At 37.7% G+C, this 26,435-nt stretch overlaps 1 protein-coding gene across 5 annotated transcripts in view; it reads right to left on the reverse strand.

Moving 5' to 3' along the window:
* Exoc6 (exocyst complex component 6) overlaps window positions 1-26,435 on the reverse strand; it is a 135,023-nt gene that overhangs the window by 74,455 nt on the left and 34,133 nt on the right. For all 5 annotated transcript variants that reach the window (XM_090346251.1, XM_090346252.1, XM_090346254.1 and 2 more), the window contains exons 2-9: window positions 25,922-26,093; window positions 24,544-24,591; window positions 24,369-24,459; window positions 20,389-20,434; window positions 15,513-15,717; window positions 12,381-12,530; window positions 8,857-8,925; window positions 1,947-2,030 (exon numbers count right to left, since the gene is read on the reverse strand). In XM_090346251.1, the coding sequence (XP_090202377.1) occupies window positions 1,947-2,030; window positions 8,857-8,925; window positions 12,381-12,530; window positions 15,513-15,717; window positions 20,389-20,434; window positions 24,369-24,459; window positions 24,544-24,591; window positions 25,922-26,093 (865 nt within the window). The remainder of the gene's footprint in view (window positions 1-1,946; window positions 2,031-8,856; window positions 8,926-12,380; window positions 12,531-15,512; window positions 15,718-20,388; window positions 20,435-24,368; window positions 24,460-24,543; window positions 24,592-25,921; window positions 26,094-26,435) is intronic.

The following is a 26,435-nucleotide window of genomic DNA, read 5'->3' on the forward strand; positions in this document are numbered from 1 at the left end:
AGGAACAGTACCCAGGCTGAGTTCAAGCCCCATGACCCACAAAAAAAAAAAAAAGAAGAAGAAGAAGAAGAAAAAGAAAAAGAAACCACATTAAAAGTGGGGCATTGTGGCTCACACCTGTAATCCTAGCTACTCAGGAGGCTTAGATCAGAGGATCAAGGTCCAGCCCGGGCACTAAAGACCATGAGACTCTTATCTCCAATTAACCACCAGAAAAATGGAAGTGGTACTGTGGTTCAAGGGGTAGGGAGGTAGCCTTGAGCTGAATTGCTCAGGGACAGTGCTAAGGCCCAGAGTCCATGCTCCATGACTGACAAAAAAAAAAAGCTACATTAAACATCCTTACATAATTAAATTCTAACAATCAATTTTTATAGTTGTTCTAGACAATACAGATACTGAAGAATAGTTAATATATTAGCTTCCATTTCATTCCAAAGTTACTGTTATTGTTTTTTAATTGTTTTTTTGTTTTTTGTTTTTTGCCAGTCCTGGGCTTGAGCTCAGGGCCTGAGCACTGTCCTTGGAGTTTCCTCAAGGCTAGAGCTCTACCACTTGAGCCTCAGCACCACTTCCAGCTTTTTCTAAGTATGTGGTACCAAGGAATCAAACCCGGGTCTTTGTGCATGCTGGGCAAGCACTCTACCACTAGGCCAAACTCCCGGCACCTTGTTTTTTAATTCTATGTTTAAAATATCTTAATAAATTTCCTACAGTTAATACATATTTATCTACATAGTTATACTTCTTTTACTATTTGTTACTTCTTGCATCTCCTATCTTCTGTTCAGTATCCTTTCATTTTAGCCTTTCCTTTTACAATTAATTAATGGCATTTTTGTAGCAAACTCCATTATTTTTATCTAAAAATATTTGTTTGTCCTTCTTTCCTTGAGTTCTGAATCCTGTTGATAGTTATTTTCATTCAGTATTCAACATATTTCATTGTCATGTTTATTTTTATTTTTAAAAAGATTTTACTAACATGGATTTTTTACATCATATTTCAGATGATGTGTTTATTCTAAAACACTCTTTTCTCTCCCTTGGGACTTCTGTTTTATTTTTTATTTTTATTTATTTTTTTTTTTGCCAGTCCTGGGCTTGAGTTCAGGGCCTGAGCGCTGTCCTTGGACTTTCTCAAGGCTAGCACTCTACCACTTGAGCCTCAGCACCATTTCCGGCTTTTGTCTATGTATGTGGTACCAAGGAATCGAACCCGGGTCTTCGTGCATGCTAGGCAAGCACTTTTAACCACTAGGCCAAACTCCCGGCCCCTGTTTTATTTTTTTAATTTATGTGTTTGTGCATATACTAAGGCGTGAACTCAGGACCTAGGCACTGTCCCTTAGCTCTTTCATTCAAGTCTCAGGCTTTACCACTTGAGCTAAAGCTCCTCTTCTGACTTTATGGTGGCTAATTATAAATAAGAATTTCATGGACTTTTCTGCCTAGGCTGGTTTTTAACCTCAATCCTCAGATCTCAGCCTCATAACAGCTAGGATTATAATTGTGAGCCACCAGAGGTCTAGCTCATTTTGACATTCTTAAAGCTAATATATTGTTGAGAAATTCACAGGCAGGGTCTTGGAGTGTTCTATTTGACAGGTCCTATAAGCATCCCCCTCAGGCCAGCATAACTCAAATTACCTGTCTATGAACTATCTGCTACCCATAAAATACTGAATAAGCTTAACAATTGTGAATAAGTTTTGATACACTTACATGGAATATGTTTATCTTTTTGTTCAACATCTTCCTTAATGAAACTAAGTAGAAAAGGGACTTAACAGTTCTATTTTGTACCCTTGGCATCTAACTTAACTATTAGAAATGGTAGGTGTTCAATAAATATTTGTAGTTAAACGAATACATGCTCTGGAAAAATTAAACCAAGGTAAAAGAACAAAATGCAGCAATGTAACTCAAAATTCACACATACTTACCATATTTGACTGGGGCTGCAATACCAGTCTTGCTTGTTTCTTTCTTTGCTTTCGGTAATAATTTTCAAATGTTTCTTCATCACCCTAAAATCAAGCCAGTAGCATAATAAAAAAAATGTGACTATACCCATATACACATATTGTTTCCTTCTAAGAGTCTCTCAGTCTTCTAAGAGTCTTCTAAATGACTCTTTTCCTTCTAAGATCACTATCTATACATAATATTTTCAAACTTATTTTGTATCCAACATATTTTCTTTCTTTTCTTTTATTTTTACCAGTCCCGGGCCTTGAACTCGGAGCCTGTTCCTGAGCTTTTGTGCTCAAGCATGTCTAGCACTTTACTACTTGTATCACAGCTCTACTTCTGGCTTTTTTGTGATTAAGTAAAAGAGAAGAGACAGACTTTTCTGCCAGTGCACACACAAACACAATGGTGTATACTCTAAAACCTTACTAGTTAAAATCTCAGTCATCATAGCTAAGTCTATTAAATCAAATTGTACTTTTGCAAAGTGTAATAGCCTCCAATGCCTTAAGATGGCCTCAAAAAATATCTCACAATTGTGATCCTGTGTAGTTTCCTTCCATATTATACCAGAGTTGGTATGCTGGATCAACAGAATACAGAAGTGATGGCATGTCACTTCTGGGACTGAGTTATAAAAAAACATTATGGTTCCACCAGTATCATACTAAATGGAGAAAGACTAGAACCATTTATCTTAAAATCAGGAATTCGACAGGGATGCCCACTCGCTCCACTTCTCTTCAATATAGTGCTAGAACCCTTAGCCAGAGCAAATAAGGCAAGAGAAGGACATCAAAGGGATCCACATAGGGAAAAAAGAAATTAAACTATCCCTATTTGCAGATGACATGATCCTATAACTGAACAACCCAATGAACTCCACTCCCAAACTCCTAGAAATAATAAACCACTTCAGCAAAGTGGCAGGATACAAAATTAATCTGCAAAAATCAGTAGCCTTTCTGTATACCAACAATACACAAACAAAAGGCGAAATCAAGAAAATGATCCCATTCGAAATAGCCCCCAGAAGAATAAAGTATTTAGAAATTAACTTAATCAAAAATGTAAAAAAATTATTTAATGAAAACTATAAAAGCCCAGCGAAAGAAATTAAATTGGATACCGGGAAATGGAAAGACACCCCATGCTCATGTGTAGGGAGAACCAACATAGTGAAGATGGCCATACTTCCAAAACTGATATACAAATTCAACACAATCTCCATCAAAATCCCAAAGACATTCTTTACTGAAATAGAAGATACAATCCAAAGGTTCATATAGAACAACAAAAGACCTAGAATAGCCCAAACAATTCTAGGCAAAAAGAGCAATGCAGGTGGTATTACAATACTAGACTTTGAACTTTACTCCAGAGCCATAACAACAAAAACTTCATGGTATTGGCACAAAAATAGACCAGCAGATCAATGGAACAGAATAGAAGATCCAGAAATAAAACCACATACCTATAGTCAACTTGTATTTGACAAAGGAACCAAAGATATACAGTGGAACAAACACAGCCTACTCAATTATTGGTGCTGATAAAACTGGGCAGCCACATGCAGAAAACTAAAAATTGATCCTAGCCTTTCGCCATGCACAAGCATTAACTAAAAATAGATCAAAGAACTCAATATCAGACCTGAAACCTTTAAACTGTTACATGATAGAGTAGGAGAGACACTGGAACTCATAGGCACAGACAAAAACTTCCTGAGCAGAGTCCCAGAGTCATAACAGATTGGAGAGAGACTTGACAAATGGGACTACCTAAAAATAAAGTTTCTGTACAGATAAAAGCATAGCTACTAAATTATAAAGACAGCCAACCAACTGGGAAAAGATATTTACCAATAGTACATCAGACAAATGCTTAATATCCAGTATCTACAGGAAACTCAAGAAACTAATCGCTCCCTCCTCCCCCCCTCCCGCCCAAACCCAACAAGCCAATCACTAAGGACAAGGGAACTAAACAGAAACTTTTCAAAAGAAGAGGCTAAAATGGCAGAAAAACATATGAGAAAATGCTCATCATCCATGGTCATAAAGGAAATGCAAATAAAAACAACTCTAAGATACCATCTTACTCCAATAAGAATGGCCAATATTCTAAACTCAGATAACGACAAATGTTGGCAGGGTTGTGGAGAAAGAGGAACCCTACTGCACTGCTGGTAGGAATGTAAACTAGTACAACCACTCTGGAAAGCAGTTTGGAGGTTTCTTAAAGAACTGAAAATAGACCTTTCCTACAATCCCGGCATACTATTCCTGGGCATCTATCCTGAACATCATAACCTAGGATATGATAAGGACACCTGTTCAGCCATGTTCATCTCTGCATTATTCACAATAGCCAAGTGATAGAAACAACCCAGATGCCCAACTACAGATGAATGAAGACAAAATATGTGGTATATATATATATATATATATATATATATATACAATGGAATTCTTATAGCCAACAGGCAAGATAAAATAATGGCATTATCTGGGAAGGGGATGAAGCTAGAGTGAAACATATTGAGTGAGATAAGTCAAGACCAAAGGAACAAAAGGCACATGGTATCCTTAATATGTGGATATTAGATCTAAACAGTACAAGAGCGATGACTCAATATTTGGGTACTCAATGTTATGGATATGGTCTTGGAGATATAAACATAACTACATAGACATAAAAATCTATGGTGGGCTATATACTCTATAGACATAGTTTTATTACATAGATTAATGATTAATTTTAATTATGTTCTAAAACCTAAGTGCCAGTGATTGTATACAGAGATTCCCTTCTTAAATACTTTTGTTAAACCTGACATTTGAAATATGGTGTAAAAATCAATGTTAATAAATGCTTTAATAAAAAAACATGGCTCCAATATTAACTTCTCCAATTCACACTTGTGACCCTAACTGGTCAGGAGGCTGGGATTTAAAGAATCATGGCTCACAGCCAATCTGGGTAGAAAAATCCAAAAGACTCCATCTTCAAAATTAACTAGCAAAAAGCAGGGCTGGATGTGTGGCTTTAGTGGTAAATAAAAGCAACCAAGCCAGCAAGCAAAGTAATCACAAGGTCTGAGTTCAAACCCTGGTACCAATCTCCCCCAAAATTAATCTCTTGAGAACTGTTGCCTTGTCATGAGTATTCTCAGAGAGCTTGGTAGAGATCCCATGTTATAAAGAACTGAATCCTCTGGCCTTCCAATAGCCAAGATAGAAGCAAGCCCTCTGGATCCTTTCAAGTCTTGAAATGACTACAGACATCTTGACTAGAATCTCATGAGAAACTGTGTTTAAACCAATGTGCTAGGTAGCATCAGATAAGTAATTCAATCAAATTATAGATAGCTTACCTAGGAACAGAACCTGCGATTAGGGAAGGGAATAAGCAGGAAACAAAATAAAAGGAAGCCAATCAAAGGTAAGTCTCCAAGAAAATAGACTTCAGCTTAATTCTACAATACAACTTCAGAATTACAGCTCAATTATCCCAAACTAGACAAGAAACCTAGGATTTCAAACTAACACCTATGCTCAATGACTGGTGAACTTTGATCCTGGCCATATGGTATGGTTTCAAAGTACTTCTGGTTCTTTTTCTTTTTTGGGGTGGGGGGCAGTCCTGGGGCTTGAAGTTAGGGCTTGAGCACTGTCCTTGGGCTTTCTTAATGCTAGAGCTCTACCACTTGAGCCATAGCACCACTGCTGGGTTTTTTTTATGTATGTGGTACCAAGGAATCAAACCTGGGCCTTCATGCATGCTAGGCAAGCACTCTACCACTAGGCCAAACTCTTGTACCCAGTACTTCTGGTTCTTACGAAAAGTTTTTCAAGGGGCTTTGGAAGAGCATAAACAGTAGAGAAGAACTATCATGAAATGAACTTCTCAGTTCATTTTAGGAACAGGCTAAGAACCTAATAATCCATTAAAATTCCTAGCCCAGAACCCTTTGGCAACTTTTCTTGTAAGACAGCAATATTCACACTACACTGGAATTCATCCAATACATTTGGAAGTTCATTCAGATTCAGTGTTTTAAGAAAAATAGTTCCTGTATACGCAGTTTAGACATGGACAGCTAATTTACATAATCATGCTAATTTGATATAAACCAATCTGTAACTGAATCTAGATATTGCAGATTCTACAGAAACACTGTACTGCTACTGGTTGGGCCTGGAGTTTGGTCTAGTGGTAGAGTGCTTGCCTAGCATGCACAAAGACCCGGGCTCAATTCCTCGGTACCACATACATAGAAAAAAGCCGGAAATGGTGCTGAGGCTCAAGTGGTAGAGCTCTAGCCTTGAGAAAGTCCAAGGATAGTGCTCAGGCCCTGAGCTCAAGCCCAGGACTGGCAAAAAACAAACAAAACAAAACAAAACAAAAAAAATGGGTACCAAGACATGTGAAAGGGTATCAATGTATGTGAATTAATGCACCTTCTATCTGGCAAATATCATGTAACCCTTTTACTAATTACAATAAAAAAATAAATAAAATTAAATTAAAAAAAAAAACAAGCCAGGAGTTTGGCCTAGTGGTTAAAGTGCTTGCCTAGCATGCATGAAGACCCGGGTTCGATTCCTTGGTACCACATACATAGAAAAAAGCCAGAAGTGGTGCTGAGGCTCAAGTGGTAGAGCTCTAGCCTTGAGAAAGTCCAAGGACGTTGCTCAGGCCCTGAGCTCAAGCCCAGGACTGGCAAAAAAAAAAAAAAAGAAAAGAAATGCTACTGGTTTTATTATGTTGATTTTGCAGACTGTTACTCGTATTTATTGTACCTAAAAGTCTTCTACTAGAGTCTTTCAAGTGTAGGATCATAATCTATAAAAGAGATCATCTGATTGCTTTCTTTCTTATTAGTATTTTTCTTACCTTATTGGTCTAGCTAGTAATTCAAGTATTTGTCTTAAGTAAGAGCAGATAAAGGTAGACATTCATGTCTTATTCCTGATTTTAGAGAAAATGCCTTCAGCTTTTCTCTATTTAGTATAATGTTGACTATTGGTTTATTGTATATGCCCATTATTATGTTCAGTTATGATCCTTCTAGCCTAGGTTCTTTGGGGATTTTTCATGAAGGGATGCGGAATTCTGGTCAAAAGCCTTTTCTTCATCTATTAAGATGATAGTGAGACTTTTGTCCTTAATTCTATTAAAGATAAATTTCTAATTTGGTATTATATTAAAATTTTCAATTTGTACATGCTATATTATCCTTGCAGTCCAAGAATTAAACAACTTAATCACAGTATATGATTTTCTTAATGTGTTGAAGTCCATTCATGAAATTTCATTGAGAATTTTTTCCCTGTGTTCATAAAAAAACTTGGTCTAAAGACAGGTGCTGGTAGCCAGGCGTGGTGGCTCACGTCTATAATCCTGGCTACTCAGGAGCCTGAGATCTGAGGATCGAGGTTCAAAGCCAGCCCAGACACAGAAGGATCTGAGACTCTTATTTCTAATTAACCTCTAGAAAACTGGAAGTGGGGTTTGGCTCAAGGGTAGGGCAGTAGCCTTGAGCTGAAGTGCTCAGGGACAATGCCCAGGCCCAGGGGAAGGGCAGTATCCTTGAGCTGAAGAGCTCAGGACAGCGCCCAGGCTGAGTTCAAGCCCATGACCTGGTGGCTCACACTTATAATTCTAGTTACTTAGGAGGTTGAGATCTGAGGTTCACAATTTGAAGCCATCCAGACAGGAAAGTCCGAGAGACTCTTTATTTCCCACTAGCCACCAGAAGGCTGGAAGTGGTACTGTGGCTTAAGTGGTAGACCACTAGACTTTAGCACAAAGAGACTCAGAGACACTGCTCAGGTGCAAAGTTCAAGCCCCAGGTCCGGCAAAAGAGAAACAGAAATAGAGATGGGGGGAGGAGGAACAGAGATGGGAGAGAGGGGGATGGTGAAGAGAGAGGGGAAAGAGGGGGGAGAGGGAGAAAGGGGGGAGAGAGATTAGTTTGTAATTTCATTTTTGTTGCTATGTTTTTATCTACTTTTAATATCATGGTAATGATTTTATAGAATGGGTTCCTGTTTATTTCCCTTTTAGAACAATTCCATTCTCTCTATTTTATGTAACAGTTGTTCAGAATTGGAGTTAGTTCTTACTTTAAAGGGCTAATAGAATTTAGCTATGAATTCACCCAATACTGAATTTTTTTAACAATAGGGCTTGAACTCAGGGCCTGGGTACTGTCCTTGATCTTTCTCAAGGCTAGGACTCAAGCCACAGCATCACTTTCACTTCTTTTGTATATGTGTGTGGCACCAAGGAATCAATCTCAGGGCTTCATGCAAGCTAGGCAAGCACTCTACTCCACACCCCCCTTTTAGGCAATTTTAAAACTAGATTTTTCAATGTTTTCTTTGGCATTTTAATCATTTCTGTATCTTGATATTTTGTTATTAAGGAGTTAGGAACTGTGGGAAGATCCGTATCATCTTCATATTTGCGTTTAGTTATGCAATGTGCACATTTTAAGATTTTGTTGAGATATAGAAAAATACAAGTGTCTTTAATCTATCCTTACTGATTTATATCTTTATACAGAAATCACTGATGGGTAAACAAAAAAAGAAACATTTGATGTGGAGTAAACATGCAGAAATAAAATATTGATAACTGCATTACAACATCAGCATGAAGACAATGGAGAACAGGACATATAATCATGTATCACTTAATGATAGAAATCTGAAAAACACATCAAATTTGTCATTATACAAACACTTTAGAGTATATTGACACAAACCTACATTACACAGTCTACCCAGATTTCTTATATTTGACTTTTTAAACTTAAAAAAAGTGACAAGCATAGAGGTCTACACAAGGTAAGAATCATCAAATTTTACTTACCAAAACAGAGTAAATGTGTAAACATCGATAAACAGGGGAAAAATCAACAAGATCCTGAACAGTTAAGACCTAAAAAACAAATCCATGAAAATAAATATATTAAATAAATATATAATAGGTACCTATATAAGTATTGAATATACACATTAAAGTAAGCTAAAGACAATGGAAATTTATGAACTTTGTATAATATTTACTTAATTTTCCCATAGAAAGTGACAATAGAAACAGAATACCCATTTTATTTAATTTTCTCATTTTTCAGCAGTTTATTCTTTGTATATTATCATTACTGTTTTAAATTATAAAGTAGATTTTACTCTGCTTCACAGATTACCAGAAAACTGTCATAGATTATTAGAAACTTCATTATTACTTTGTTTAAAAAAGATATGCTGGGGCCGGGAGTTTGGCCTAGTGGTTAAAGTGCTTGCCTAGCATGTATGAAGACCCGGGTTCGATTCCTCGGTACCACATACATAGAAAAAAGCTGGAAGTGGTGCTGAGGCTCAAGTAGTAGAGCTCTAGCCTTGAGAAAGTCCAAGGACAGTGCTCAGGCCCTGAGCTCAAGCCCAGGACTGGCAAAAAAAAAAAAAAAGATATGCTGGCTGGGAGTTTGGCCTAGTGGTAGAGTGCTTGCCTAGCATGCACGAAGACCCGGGTTTGATTCCTTGGTACCACATACATAGAAAAGGCCAGAAGTGGTGCTGTGGCTCAAGTGGTAGAGCTCTAGCCTTGAGAAAGCCCTATGACAGTGCTCAGGATCTGAGAGCAAGCCACAGCACTGTTTTAAAAAAAAAAAAGATATGCTAACAATATGCTTGGTAGTTCATGCCTGTAATCCTAGCTACTCAGGAGGCTGAGATCTGAGGATCTCAGTTCAAAGCCAGCCTAGGCACTAAAGTCCCTGACATTCTTAACTCCAATCAATCACTAGAAAATGGGAAGTGGGGCTGTGGCTCAAGGGGTAGGGTGGTAGCCTTGAGCTGAAGACAGCGCCCAAGCCCAGAGTTCAAGTCCTACAACTGACAAAAAGAGAGGAGGAGGGAGAAAGGGAGAGGGGGGAGAGAGAGATAGCTGGGCGTGGTGGCTCATGCCTGCAATCCTAGTTACTCTGGAGGCTGAGATCCAAGGATCAAATCGAAGTTCAAAGCCAGTATGGGTACTAAAGTCCGTGAGATTCTTATCTCCAATTAACCACTAGAACATGGGAAGTGGCACTGTGGCTCAAGGGGTAGGGCAGGAGCCTTGAGCTGAAGAGCACGGGGACAGTGCCCAGGCCCAGAGTCCAAGCTCCGCAACTGACAAAAAAAAGATATGCAAATATGCTAGGGGAAATTGAAACAAGAATGGCATATATTACTCTGAACTTCAAGGAAGAACAGAATATAGAGATCCTCTGAATATTAAGAAAAAACAAAGTCAGGGATCAGTGGGTCATGCCTATAGTCCTAATTATTTAGAAGATTGAGACTGGAAGATCAAGGTTTAAGGTAAGCCTGGACAGAAAATTCAAGGAAACCCTTTACAATAGATAGCTAAGCTATATACAATGGTGTGTACCTACCACCTCAGCTATGATAGGGAGCCTAAGAGAGACAGACTAGGTATGTGCCCAGGCAGGAATCAAGACCCTATCTAAAAAATTATCAATGTAAAAAAGCAGGAAGAAGTTTCGGTGCTGTGGCTCAAGTGGTAGAGGGCTAGCCTTGAGCAAAAAGAAGCTCGGAAACATTGCTCAGTCCCTGAGTTTAATACCCAGCACTGGCAAAAAACAAAACAAAACAAAACAAAACAGTGATTCACGCCTGTAATCCTAGCTACTCAGAAGAATAAGATCAGAGAATTACAGTTCAAAGCCAGTCCCAGCAAGAAAGTCCAAGAGACTCTTATCTCCAATTAACCACCAGAAAATTGGAAGTGGCACTGTGGATCAAACTGGTAGAGCACTAGCCTTGAGCTGAATTGCTCAAGAACAATGCCCAGACCCAGAGTTAAAGCCCTATATCTGACCAAAAACAAACAAAAAACAAAAACAAGCAGGAATTATGGCTTCAAGGTAGAACTCTTGGACTAGCAACTGCATGGTCCTGAGTTAAAACTCCAGTTCTACCTTCCCCAGCCCCCCACCCCAAAATTTCAAAAATACTTACTTCAAGGAACTAATTAATTCCAAAATAAGAAAACATTTATCTTAGGTATTGATTCTTCTGTATTTATCTAGAGTGCTGCTTTTTCTGTATTTATCTCAAATATTGATTATTCTATAATCAGGACAATAATAAGACATCTGATATAACCTGTGTAGTTTCATCTTCTTTTTTTAAGGGGGGGGTCTATCCTGGGCACTGTCCCTGAGCTCTTCAGCTCAAGGGTACTTCCCTACCCCTGGAGCCACAGTGTCATTTCTGGTTTTTCTAGTAGATAATTGGAGATAATAATCTCAAGGACTTTAGTGCCCGAGCTGGCTTTGAATCACGATCCTCAGATCTCAGCCTCCTAAGTAGCTAGGATTATAGGTGTAAGCCACCGTGCCCTGCTCAGTTTCATCTTCTGATTGTATAAATATGCATTTGGACACTCATCTGTTTCCCTTGTCCACAAAGGATGGCATAAGCACATAACCATAGAAATTAAAAGTATTTCCCGCCAGGGCGGTGGCTCACACCTATAATCCTAGCTATTCAGGAGGCTGAGATATGAGGATCAAGGTTCAAAGCCAGCATGGGCACAAAAGGATCTGAGAACTCATCTCCAATTAACCTCTAGAAAATGGGGAGTGACGCTTGGCTCTAGGGTAGGACGGCAGCCTTGAGCTAAGAGCTCAGGGACAGTGCCCAGGCCAAGTTCAAGCCCCATGACCCACACATATACACACAGACACAAAGTATTTCCAGATGCTGATGCCTCATTGCCTGTAATCATAGTTACTTAAAAGACAGACCTGAGGATCACAGTTCAATGCCAGCCCAAGTGGGATAGCCCATGAAACACATCTCCAATTAACCACCAAAAAGCTGTATGTGGATCTATGGCTCAAGTGATACAATCCTAGCCTTTAGCAAAAAAGAAAAAAGAAAGCTCAGAGACAGGGCCTGACAGGATTTTCTAAAATAAACCATAATAGAATTATTTTATAATAACTCAGCACCAACTGAAAAACAAATGCATAGGCTACTCGGAAGTAGGCCAAATGGCACAGCCAAAGCATCGTAAAATACAAAATTTGCCAGAGGTAATTCAATTATAAGTGACTGTTACTAAAAAATAACAAAGTATCAATTTATCTCTAATTTTGTTAGAACAATTAAGTTCAACTACCTATGGTTGCAAGTATAATCTATAATATATCCTATCTGTCAACTAAATAATCTAGTATTTAGAATGATTTCATTGTCCATTTAAATCTGATTAACATACACACAAATCTGCAAATGGAAAGGCTAAGAATCATACAGATGTAATGACAATACCAAAGAAAAATTGATTCTGTAACAGAAAAAGAAAGGAAGAAATCCCATTACCTCCTCTTCATCTTCTTCTTCAACCACATGTTTCAGTTCAATTTCATTTTTTTCTTCAGGAATTCTATCATGATTTATATACATATTCTTTCCAAATTTCACATGAATTTGCTTCTGAAGAGCAACACTGAAGGTTTTCTGCTGTTGTGCCTATTTTTTAGAAATAGCAAACCACGTTATTTCAAATTGTATTCTAATTAATACGAATCCTGTTTCGTTTTTGTTTCGTAAGACAGAATATTGTTAAATATTCCACCTATTATGTAGCAGAGGCTGGCCTCAAACTCAAGATCCTTCTCCCTTCAGACTCCTAAGTGCTAGGATTACATGTATGTAAAAATATACTCATACTAATGTATTATGTATGTATGTGTGCTGGTCCTGGGGCTTGAACTCAGGGCCTACGTATTGTCCCTGAAGTTTTCTGGCTCAAGGCTAGCACTCTACCACTCGAGCCACAGCACTACTTCCAGCGTTTTCTGAGTAGTTTAATGGAGAGAAAGTCTCATGAACTTTCCTGCCTGGGCTGAATTCAAACTGCAATCTGCGGATCTCAGCCGCCTGTCTAGCTAGGATTACAGGCATGAACTACCAGTGCCTGGCTAATATTTTCTCATTTTAATGTAAGTTCAGAATCTGCAGTAATAGACTCCTTCTTAAGTCATGATTTATGGTCTTTTTTTCTCTTTTTAGCCTTTCAGTCTTACATGGATTTATCAATTTTATTTAAAAAGGCCAAGAATCAATTTTTAGCTTTTTTCATATTCTTATTTATTCTGTCCTCTATCTTTCAGCTTAATTTTCTATCTAACTTTTTGAAATGCCCACTTAAATCACTGATTTTAGATTTTCTTTTCTAATCTTCATAATGAAGTCTACAAATTTCCTTTTAAAAATGTACCCTTCTTGAACACTCGTTTGTTAACATGTCATTTGAAATATGATGTAAAAATCAATGTTAATAAATTCTTAAATAAAAAATGTAGAGCTCTAATCTATAAAAAAAAAGTTCTCAGAATAATATGCTTTCTACACCCAGAACTTCATAAGTCTTTTTACTAAGTTATGATTTTGAATCATATTCTCTTACTGAGAGCATATTTTTTTCTAGCTACTAATATGATACTGAAATTCTAGCTCACTGACATACAACTTGACTACTTCTGTGTCTATACTGTTACACAGTTAATCATATTCCCATCATCACAGTGTAAAAAAAATATGAGGTCTGGATTCCACAGAAAACAAAGGTGGTAAGTTTGTCTTAAGTTTTATTCTGTAGCTTCTGTTTATTTGAAGTAAATAATTTTTTCTGGTTTTTTTAATTTTGTTTTTTTGTTTGTTTTTATTTTTTGCTTGAACTCAGGGTCTAAGCACTGTCCTTGGGCTTTCTCGAAGCCTAATGCCCTACCACTTGAGCCACAGTACCACTTCGTGATTTTTCTATGTATGTGTTACCAAGGAATCGAACCCGTCTTTGTGCACGCTAGGCAAGCACTGTTACCACTAAGCCAAACTCCCTCCCCCCCTGCAGAGTTACACTTTCAGCTTTTTCTGTGTATGTGGTACCAAGGAATGGAACTCAGGTCTTTGCGCATACTATATTTTCAGTTTTTATCAATCAAGTGGAAGATCCTGATTTCAAGCCCTAGTACTGCCAAAATAAATGAATGAATGAAATATAATTTGAAAACTGAGTTGTTAAGTTAACTACAACTTTTTCAAGATGCAATTTCAAAAAGTATTATTGTATATTACAACTCCTATCTTATTGCACAGATTGTTAACTTTATTAAAGTAAATTTATCATGGTAAAGAATTTTCAAAATCAATACATCTTCAATGTAAACACAGCAAAATAACAAAGAGTAGCCACACACAAAAGATTCTCATATGGTTAGACCTATATACAATACCCAAAATAGGCAAACCATGGAGATGTAACAAATTAGTGATTGCCAGAAACCAGGAGCAGGAAGGAAGGGGAGCAACTGCTTAATGGCTGAGGGGATTCCTTTAAGATGATCAAAACTGCTTTGTAACTGGACAAAAACAATGGTTATGTAACATTTACACTAACTGTAACTGGATTGTACTATTAGTAATTTTGGAATCATGCATAGTTGGCAAGTCACTTGTAATCCCAATATACTTGGGAGCTGTAATAGGAAGATCATAAGTTTGAAGCTGAGCTTCAAAAAAAAACCAAAATAAGCTGGGGGATTCTGTCTGAAATTCTAGCCACTCAGAAAACAGAGATCGGAAATATTATGACTTGAGGTTGGCCTGGGCAAAATGTTCATGATCTACCAGTTGCTGGGGATGACGACACATGACTGCTGTCCACCGATGGGGGAGGCTGAGATCAGGAAAATCATAATTATGGGCAAGCCCAGTCAAAAAAAAAAAATGTCTTAAGACCTTATCTCAATAGAAAAAAAAAATCTAAGTATGATGACACAGGCCTGTCGTTCCAGCTACACCAGTAAGCAAAGGAGGATCAAGGTTCCAAGTCCATGCCACTAGGGCAAAAAACTGAGAGCCTATCAAATAACCAGAGCAAATGTCTAAAAGTGTAATATAAGGGGTAGAACACCTTCAAGGAAATGCAAAGCCCTGACTTCTAATCCTAGTATCACTAAATAAATAGTTAACTTTGTCATGTAAATTTCCCACCCCAAAGCAAACTAAAAAATTAGTCTAGAGTACACCACTCTGAAATGTTGACACAATCACAAGGATAATAGGGATTATCTTGGTTTATTCCTAGCCTGGGGAGAAAAGGGTGAGAGACTTCATGTTTAAAATAGTCAGCAAAAGCTGGGTTAGAAGAATAACTCAAATGGTAGAGCTTTAGCCACCTGAAGCCCTGATTAGTGTACAATACTTGAGAGGAGAAAACAAGGCATTAGAAAACATATTTTTGGGCTGAATGCCAATCATGTTTTTGGCTCAGGTGGTAGAGCAACAGCCCGCAAAAAGAAAGCCAAGAGAGAACATGCAGCTCTGAGTTCAAGTATAATACTAGCACAAGAAAAAAAAAAGTATTCCATGTAACCTAATAGAGTAAACCTTGGACATTTTATATTTTAGATTATTAATTAATATGGAATTAAAGCTGTTTTGTCTCACCTGCTTCATTGCTGTTTCACCTATTTTGTCAGAATGTTTTCGAATGCTTTCCAAAAAATCTTTGAGATCAGACATGGAGATTTCTTTAATATCTTCACGGAGTTTAGGGAGGTTGTCTATCATTAGCTGGCAGAAGCGGTACTGACTAACTCGAGGGAAGTACACGTTCTCTAATTGCTCCATAGTTTTAAGGGCAGAATAATATCTGTGAGAAGTTAAAAAAGAAAATTCTGTAAGAAGTTCTTATTAATTTTACAAGTAACTCTAAATGCTCAATCTAACAACCCCATCAAAATAGAGCCATAGAAGCCGAATGGAGTGCCTAGGATGTACCAGACCCTGGGTTTGAGTCTCTAGCACTGAAGAAAATAAAATGGGGTAATTACAGTAATAATCAAAATGTCCAAAATTAACATTTTTAAATTACTAGAACACAAACAAAGTTACAGGCTGAAAGTTTATAATTTACACTAACAAATTTCCTTTTTTTTTTTTTGCCAGTCCTGGGGCTTGAACTCAGGACCTGAGCACTGTCTTTGGACTTTCCTCAAGGCTACTGTTCTATCACTTGAGCTACAGCACCACTTCTGGCTTTTTCTATGTATGAAGGAATCAAACCCGGGTCTTCGTGCATGTTAGGCAAGCACTCTACCACTAGGCCAAACTTTCGACCCTCCTTATTTAACTTCATCTAAGTCTATAACACAAAGTATTATCACAGCGATTTAAATGTGCTATGTAATTTCTGAGTTATATATAATATTTAGTTATTTGACATATAATTTCCTATTATTTCCTCTACCACAGTATTGACTCAGATACTATCAACAAAAAATTATTCAGCACAGAATTCATTACAACTAAGGTATACTTTAACTTTTTGTGGAACTTTAACTTTTGCACTGTTAGTTAAGGCAATTAGAAATATTGTTAACTCAGCCAGGTGCGGTGGCTCACACCTATAATCCTAGCTATTCAAGAGACTGAGATCTGAGGATTGAGGTTCAAAGCCAGCCTGGGCACTAAAGTCTGTGAGACTTTAACCACTAGAAAACTGGAAGTGAGGCAATGGTTCAAGGGTCAGGGCAATAGCCTTGAGCTAAAGAGCTCAGGGACAGCACCCAGGCCCAGAGTTCAAGCCCCACGACAAACAACAACAACAAAAAGATCCATGTTCTGTAGCAGCAGATGATATAAAGAAGAGAGGGCTAAATACCTCCAGCAGGAAAGTGGACAAGAAATAGCAAGCCTGGGACCAGTCTGAGGCTCAAGTGGCCAATTGGCCTATTTGAACCCTAAGATCCAGTTGGTTGATGAGCTGTACAATGCTTAGGAAAGCCAGGCCACTGCTCTGCAGAGGTGAGGGATGTGGACAAAGCTGCCGATGAGTGAAAAGTATGGCAGTTAATGAAAACAGTCCTACAAGAGGATGAGAAAAGAGGAATTCCAGGAATTCCATCTTAAAGAGGCTAAGTTTATTGTAAAAGAGGCACATGAGAAGTATGAAGAGTATAAGTTGGTGGTTACTAAAGGAGACTTGGAACCCACAGAGGACCAAGCTAAATTGACATAGTCCCAGTGCTAAGAGACAGATAAGATCAGACTGATAAACCAGAACCTGAAGTGAGAGCAGTTGAAGAAAAGAACTCTCAAAACCAAGACAAACTTGAGAAAGAGATAAAGATTCTTCCAATTAACCTGTAAAAAAAATGGGAAGTTGGGGTGGGAGTTTGGCCTAGTGGTAGAGTGCTTGCCTAGCATGGACGAAGACTGGGGTTCGATTCCTTGGTACCACATATATAGAAAAGCTGGAAATGGTGCTGTGGCTCAAGGGGTAGAGCTCCAGCTTTGAGAAAAGCCCAAAGACAGTGCTCAGGCCCTGAGATAAAGCCCAAGGGGGGGGAGGGGGCAGGGAGAATGGGAAGTAGGGCTTGGCTCAAGGATAAGGCAGACAGCACCCAGGCCGAGTTCAAGTCCAATGACCACTGGGGGGAAAAAAAATCTTACTAATAAACTCAAGGAAGCAGAATTATACAGCATTTGTTAAGAGGTCTGTAGCCAAATCAGAAAAGAAGATAAGCTAAACACACAAAAGAGGAACATCTCTATACACAAAAGCTGCTAGTCCAACTCTTGCAGCGTGTCCTTCTACATCTTCCCACAAGACACTACTGCTCTTCCTTTTCACCCCAATTTGGCCTGTCTGGAGATGATCCAGCTCCCAGGAAGCAGATGCAAGAATCATGGTTCAAGGCCAGTAAAGGTGAAAAAGAAATATCAAAAACACATAGCAAAAAACTAACCGGGAAGTGGGAGGAAAAGATAGGAGGATTGCATTCTGAGGCCAACCCTAGGCAAAAGCACTAGAGATGGGGCTCAAGAGAGAGTGCCTACCTAGCAAGTAGAAGAAGGTCCAGAGCTCAGTCCCTATTACCACCAAATAAAAATATCAACAGCAGCATGATTGCATGATTTAACCATTTTGCAATTACTCTTTTTTTTTTTTTTTTTTTTTTTACTGTTGGCAACATCCATTTATAAAACATGCCAAATAATTGCAAAGCTGTGAGCAGCCATCTCTCATTTCTGGAAGGTAACTTTTCAGCCTAATGCATACTGTACTCCAGAAGGAGAAAATGGGTATAGGACTACCTTTCTGAGAGCCAGATACAGCATCCACCATGGGAAACCCCATTGTTGTAGGCCAAGTACCAACTGAATCAGAAAGGTAAGCTTAGCTTAAAGAAGAAAGAAGAAGAAGAGGAGGAAGAGGAAGAGGAAGAGGAGGAAGAGGAAGAGGAGGAGGAGGAGGAGGAAAAGGAGGAGGAGGAGGAGGAGGAGAAAGAGGAGGGGGAGAAAGAGGAGGAGGAGGAGGAGGGGAGAGAATTTTTAAAACTTTTCTCATTAGAAGTGACCAAATTAAAATTGTGAGACTTCTGACAGTCAGGGGTAGGATCAAACCAAAGATCTCATGCATGTTAGATGAGTATTCTACCATTAAGCCCTCACACCAATTATATCATTCCTGCTTATTCTCAACTACTCATAGAATGGACCATATGCCCCAGTTAACTTCTCTCCTAAAAACTTCTCTCAAAAAAAAAAAGGAAAATTATGTTTTGCCACTGATGTAGCCATGTGAAACTTTTTCCAGAGCCAGGCACTGGTGGTTCATGCTTGTAATCCTAGCTACTCAGGAGGCCAAGATCTGAATATTGCAGTTCAATGCCTGCCTGGGAGGAAAAGCCAGAATAGTGCTATCAAGTGGTAGAGTATAGAGAGGCTCAGGTACAGAGCTCAGGCCCCAAGTTCAAGCACCAGGAATGGCAAAAACAAAAATAGAAAACATTTTCCAGGTCTGAGGCTGCTGTCACTATAAATGCCATTCCATCATATTTTGTATTAATCAGTGCTGGGGAAATCAGTAATAGTTCATGCATAAAACTTTCAATTTTTGTATTAAGTACTCTAAAACTGAGGGCTGACAGAGCACTATTTTTTCCAAGGTTCTTTCCTCACCTAATCCTTGCTTTTAGGCAAAGGTTTTGTGAGATCTTTTAAATTATGTCACCTGCAGCTTAGTGGCTTACTTTCCTTTGTTGTGGTCTCTTCTGTCAAATTGGGAAAAAAGAGAAACCAAGAGAGGAGCTGTTTTGATACTGAGTATGTACAAATATCCTTTTGAAAATAAGAACTAATCCCAAGCTACACACAGTAGTGCAGCAACTCCAGTACTCTTGAGGCTGAAGCAGAAATACCATGAGTTCCAAACCAATCTGCTATATACAGAGCAAGACCCTAGCTCAAAAAACAAGAGCTGGGGGCTGGGAGTTTAGCCTAGTGGTAGAATGCTTGCCTAGCATGCATGAAGACCCGGGTTCAATTCCTCGGTACCACATACATAGAAAAAAGCCGGAAATGGTACTGAGGTTCAAGTGGTAGAGCTCTAGCCTTGAGAAAATCCAAGGACAGTGCTCATGCCCTGAGCTCAAGCCCAGGACTGGCAAAAAAAAAAAAAAAATTAAAAACCCTAATACTCTCCTGATAAAAACCCAGAAATAATGAAACAGACTGAAAACAAATAGCAAAATAACATATTTAAAATCACAGTAGTTATTTTATTAAAAATGTAGTCTAGGGCTGAGAACATGGCTTAGTGGTAGAGTGCTTGCCTTGAGCGAAAGAAGCTCAGAGACAGTATTGAGGCCCTGAGTTCAACCCCAGGACTGGCAAAAAAAAAAAGTCTCAAAATTCCACATAAAAGTAGATTGCCCAAGCCAGGTGTGGTGATCACACCTGTAATCACAGCTACTCAGGAGGCTGAGATCTGAGGATCGTGGTTCAAAGCCAGCCTGGGCACTAAAGTCTATGACACTCTTATCTCCAATTAATCACTAGAAAATGAGAAGTGGGGCTGTGGCTAATGGAATGACAATAAAGTTGTATCTGCTATAATAATTAAGTAGCTATGAATACACCAAGAAAAAAATCCCCAGTTTAAATGTATCCTATTTATTTTTGCTTTATAGTATTATTTTATTCACTTGTCTAATAAAATTGAATATAAACTATACCAGCCTAGATTGACGATACAGAACTGCCTATCCTTTCCTTCTACTTCACATTATACACTTAGCCTTGACTATATGAAGTATTAGTATGTTACTAAATTAACAAAAAAGCTGCTGTTTAGTTGTCTATATCAATCTTTGATACACTTACAAAAAACAAGGATTCATAAACTGTTTTCTTTATTAATGATTATGATAAGGTTACTGTGATATAAAAAGTAAAATTCACATGCTTCACTTTTACAGTGCTTATCTGTGCTTTCGATTAAAAAAAATTTTAAACAATAAAGAAGAAACCAACTCACCTTTTTGTACTCATCTGTTCTTTTAGCTTACTGTACATTTCCAGCACTGCATTTAAAAAATATAACATTTTAACTTTCAAAACAAAAAGGGCGTTTTGAGAAATTGCAAGTTAAAGAAAACAAAACTATAATGCAAATCCATTAGTTTTCTTTATACTTTGAGTTAGCTGATATATTCAAACAAACTGCTAAAATGCTTCAATGAGTTAAAATACTTTTGTTACAGATTAGCATTTATTATGCTGTGTCAGGTACATTTATATATGCTGATATTTATAACCAAGACATTAGTAATAATAATTATCCTAGTCAGAAATTAACTATGCTACTCAGAAATCATTATTTCTTCCAAGAAGTGGAAGTAGAAGTTGGACTTAGTTGCTTGAGAGGAAAACTGAGTGACAGTAAAATTTATTGATTTTGATGTAACATAGCAAATAAAGTAACACAACTGTCTTACAGACAAGAAAATTTATGCCAAATCTACAAAGCAAGCATTATCAAATGCTAACAGCATATAACGAAGGGAGAAATAAACCAGTAAAGCATCTTTGCTCATTTCATCCTTCCTACAATCCCCTGCAATGCTCTTATTCAATAAAATGGCCATTAACTTCAGCACAAAGATATTCTGTTCCCAGAAAAGCCGTAAGGGCTAGGTGCCAGTAGCTTCCATCTCTGAGTCTAACTACTCAGGAGGCTGAGATCTGAGGACTGCAGTTTGAAGCAAGCCCAGGCAGAAAACTCCATAAGACTATCTCTAACAAACTACTCAAAAAAACCAGAAGTGCCACTGTGGCTCAAGAGGCAGAGCATTTGCCTTGAAGCTCAAGAACAGTACCTAGGCCCAGATTTCAAGCCCCAGGACCAGCCTCCCTCTCAAAAAAAAAAAAAAAAAGCCATAAGGCAATTACATAGATTACCATTTACCCTTAGTAGCATTTCAAAAGCTTAATATTTTTAAGTAAATCCTTTCTGGCTCATCAAATGTTCCTAGATCTGAAGGATAGACTAACATTCTTTTCTAGATAGTCTAGCTATAGGGCTACCACTAAGAGTATCCAAAGTTTGCAAAGAAACTTTTTACTTGTCTGAAAACTGTAGGACTTACTGGTGGCTCAGTGAGCCAGCAGTAACTATGGCATCAGAGGATCCTCTGCATATCTCTATCATAGCCTCTATATCATCATATGGTGATATTTCTCTCAAATAAAAACATTGAGTGAACATATAACCTGGGACAGATCCTGCTAATACCATACATGTTTTTTTTGTTTGTTTGTTTTGTTTTGTTTTGTTTTTGCCAGTTCTGGGCTTGAGCTCAGGGCCTGAGCACTGTCCTTGGATTTTTGTCAAGGCTAGAACTCTACCACTTGAGCCTCAGCACCACTTCTGGCTTTTTCCAAGTATGTGGTACCAAGGAATCGAACCCCGGCCTTCGTGCATGCTAGGCAAGCACTCTACCACTAGGCCAAACTCCTGGCCCCACCATACATGTTTTTTGAACTCTCTTGTTTTAATCTCAATAATTCATGTAAACTTCCATTTACTTTATTAATTCCATATTATTTCTATATAAAAATTATGCTTTCCAGCTGGGCATAGTGGCTCAGGCCTGTATCTTAGCTCCTCAGGAGACTGAGATCTGAGGATCACAGTTCAAAGCCAGCCGGGCACTAAAGTCTATAAGAAGAGATTCTCGAATTAACCACTAGAAAACTGGAAGTGGGGCTGTGGCTCAAGGGGTGGGGCGGTAGCCTTGAACTGAAGAGCTCAAGGTCAATGCCCAGGCCCAGAGTTCTAGCCCCATGACCAACTTAAAAAAAAAAATTATGGGGCCGGGAGTTTGGCCTAGTGGTAAAGTGCTTGCCTACTATGCACGAAGGCCCAGGTTTGATTCCTAGGTACCATATAAGAAAAAAAGCTGGAAGTGGTGCTGAGGCTCAATTGGTAGAGCTTAGCCTTAAGGAAGTCCAAGGACAATGCTCAGGCCCTGAGCATAAGCCCAGGACTAAAAATAAATAAATAAGTAAATAAATTATGCTTTCCTCAAAACTTCAAGTAAAACTAATATCCCAGGAAAATGTACTGTTTTTGCTTTTAATTTTTAATATCCTATTATACCCCTCTAAATCTAAGAAGCTGATCCTACAATTAGTGATAAGCTTGTCTTTATTCACATTACTGCTTCTAAAGCTGTATCGTTTTCACCATCATGATTCTAATAGCTACCATAATACCTGACATACAAAAAACTTTATGAATAGCTAGTTAAATCAAAGAATTAACAGAGGAAAACAGGTGGCTCCGGATAAGGCAATGAAGACCTCAATATTTACATGAACTCAAGAGTTTCCATCCAGCCTTCAAAGACAGAGCAATAACAGAACTTAACATCAACCTACTTTTATTTCTCTATTTCAAACAGCCCAATAAGAGGCTATTAATCTACATTCGGTGCTTTGTCATTCAAATCCTCAGTAATCAACCTGTAGACTTACTATCCAGCATAGTAAAAAACAAAGCACTCAAGCTATCTACTGGACATTATAAGGCATCTGATATTACCAGAGGTATTATGAACCATTATAAAAATGTAGGTTTCTGGGCCGGGAGTTTGGCCTAGTGGTTAAAGTGCTTGCCTAGCATGCATGAAGACCCGGGTTCGATTCCTCGGTACCACATACATAGAAAAAAGCCAGAAGTGGTGCTGAGGCTCAAGTGGTAGAGCTCTAGCCTTGAGAAAGTCCAAGGACAGTGCTCAGGCCCTGAGCTCAAGCCCAGGACTGGCAAAAAAAAAAAAAATGTAGGTTTCTCAACCCTAAAACCTAAAATAATGAGCAAGTACTTTAGTTACTGAAAGATAACTTATCGTACCCCAGGTCTATCACAGATAAACTGAATAGACTTTCATTGATTTAAAAAAAAAAAAAAGCTATTCCTATACATGAGACAAAACAATGAAATTGTTTTAGCCAAAAAAATTCTGGCAGTTTTAACAATATGATTTATATTTTACCTATGCTAAATATTTGTCATATAAGTATTATGAAAAAGATTCAGAATATGCAAATTTCCAGAATATGGAGGACGGGGTTCCTTACTTCTAAAAGAAAGTTACATGGGGCAGAAATTAATTTAGCTTACAATATTAAGGGGGAAATGATATATACCTGCTTCCACTTGAACAGGATGCATTCAACTTAAAGTATATTAAATCCATGTAAAGAAAATACCGGCTAAGGCCAGGAACATGGCCTAGTGGTAGAGTGCTTGCCTGGCATGCATGAAGCCCTAAAGTTCAATCGCTCTGTAAGATGTACACAGAAAAAGCCAGAAAGTGGTATTTGGCTCAAGTGGTAGGGCACTAACCTTGAGAAAGCCCAAGTACATTGGCCAGACCCTGAGTCCAGGCCTCAGGACTGGCAAAAAAAAAAAAAGAATATGTGTTGAACCAGCAATATCTGAGCCCTAACACAGAGACCAGAAACTGTCTTTTCAAAACATGGAAGGAAAGGGAAAAAAAGAAAAGACCTATCACTTTTGATGTTTTCTTTACTTATCAGCAAAATGACACTGTGAGCAAAGCAAAACCAACCTGTTAAGTGACAAACGGAAAACTAGAGGTAAAAAATCAGGCAAAGGTGAGAAAACAATCAAAAGACACTCTTCCCATAGGAAAACTTTCTGAGGAAAAAAGTGGAAGTAGGGGAAACATGCCAGTGGGTGAAGGACAGACAGCAAATCAGGCAGAGAGGAAATGGAAACATAGAAGATGATATCAGAAACTGATGTGAAAATCAAATAGGAGTTCTATAAAATATACTCATAGAGATTCAGGGAACAGAACAAGAGGAAAGATATGGGCTTTATTGGGAAACAATTACCAATTGGTAACTCCCATAATGAAAAATATGGTATTGTTAAATTATAATTTTACCAAGCCAGACATCAAAATAGATATGATATGTTTAACTCACCTGGGAGGCATAACTGCAATTTTTCTACTACAGTTGTAATATTCCTCTGCTGAATTCTACATAGAATAATATCTTCTGTTTGGACTATTACCTTAAGAAAGAAAACTATGTTCATAATTTTAAAGAAACAATTCAAATAACATACATATACTGAGTACACAAATCATTTCCTTACCTCTTTTCCAGCATCTTGAAATCTTCGGTTGGTATCAGTAACTTGCACCTTAAAAATAATTTCACCTTAGTTAGACAAACATGCACAAAACTGCCCTGATGTAACTGCTCACCCTTGTAATCAGATCATGCTTCATGAGAAACTTGGAACAAAGAAATGCAAATTCAAATTAACTCTACAGCTTGAACTTGAACTTTTGATTTAAAAGGGCTTTTGTTAACTTCAATTACTTATGACAGTTCTTTTTAACAGATTCTGTGGCAAACTTCTCAAATTTACTCAGGATTTTTGAACTTTGCTTGCTTCTCTCAGTCTGTCAAACAATTCAAATCACTGACCCAATTGACCACTGGTCCCTTTTTGATAAGTTCAATGAGGTCTATGTGTCATTTATTGTCTATAGGAAATGGTGATTGCATTTTATGGTAATTAAACATTTATACTTTGCTGAATGCAAACACTGGGTGGTTGATGAACATCAAACACGAAAATCTCAATCCACAGCAACATTTTGATGCTGCAGGTGCAGACAAAGCTCAACTTCAAATTTTCCCACATACTAAGTGACTCATTAGGTCATCACAGTAAGGAAGCACGTTTGGTTTATTAAAAATCTCATTAATTTCTGAACAAAGATGCTTAGTGACCTCATTGATGCTATATTTGGTCTCTTGTTATCTGAATATCCTTTATATAATGGTTTTCTAATCATAACATTAGAATTCTGTTGGCTAAGCATTTTAAATGTAAGAACGATAAACAGGACAATTCTTACTATTAAGCATTTATATTTGGAGTGAACGAATCTACATCTGCATGACAGAAAAAGTAGACTTTCTTCAAGAAAATTCTAGATTACGGGGGTGTGGGGGGGGAGGGAAACGGGTACCAAGACATGTGAAAGGGTATCAATGTATGTGAATTAATGCACCTTCTATCTGGCAAATATCATGTAACCCTTTTACTAATTACAATAAAAAAAAAAGAAAATTCTAGATTAATGTTAAACTCACAAAGTTTCATTATAATTAAGCAATATTCATAGCAAAATCATTTACAGGAAGTTTTATTTAACATTTTAGAAGAGCCTTTTTAAAAATCAATAGTCAATTCAGAAATTGTTAAAACTGCAAATAGGGACTTTCATGTATGTCTTCCTTGCAAAGAAAGAAATTTTATTAACTCATGCATTACTTGATGAAGAAAAAAATTACTCATATCGCTAGCATGAAACTTTTGTTAATATAGCTAAAGAGCATTCTCAAATACATATACTAATTTACTTCCTGAAAGCTCACTCAGTAATGAGCTTTATATATGTACTATAATAGTTGTATAGTTTAATGAGAACAGAGACAGAATGTAATACATTTCCTACCTTCAGTTTTTCTGCATCAGTCCTAACTTTAAGGAGTTCTGTAATAGCATCTACAAAACCCTGGTGATGAAAATTGCACATCTTTTCAATTTCTTTGTCATGGTTACGGATACAAGCATCTAACTTCTCCATAAACTTCTTGTGCGCATTTGGCTGGTCATCATATACGGATCTGTATGCATATTAAAAAACTATAATTAATTTTTCCATTCATCAAAAGTTTTTCTTTATTAAGCTCTATCTAGCAACTGGGGTCTAACATCTGAATAAATGGGCTAGGTAATATTACTAGATGCAGGAATAATTTTAAAATAATTTAAAGGAAATAAATTTATTTTTAAACATGTTAGTATTTCTTTTTTTGTGGGTCACAGAGTTTGAACTTGGCCTGGGCGCTGTTCCTGAGCTCTTCAGTTCAAGGCTACTGCCCTACCCTTGAGCCAGTCTCCACTTCCCATTTCTTAGAGGTTAATTGGAGATAAGAGTCTCAGGGCCTTTTGTGCCCAGGATGGCT

Source organism: Megascapheus bottae, chromosome 15, assembly GCF_031878675.1.
Source record: "Megascapheus bottae isolate mThoBot1 chromosome 15, mThoBot2.hap1, whole genome shotgun sequence".
Lineage (NCBI taxonomy): Eukaryota > Metazoa > Chordata > Mammalia > Rodentia > Geomyidae > Megascapheus > Megascapheus bottae.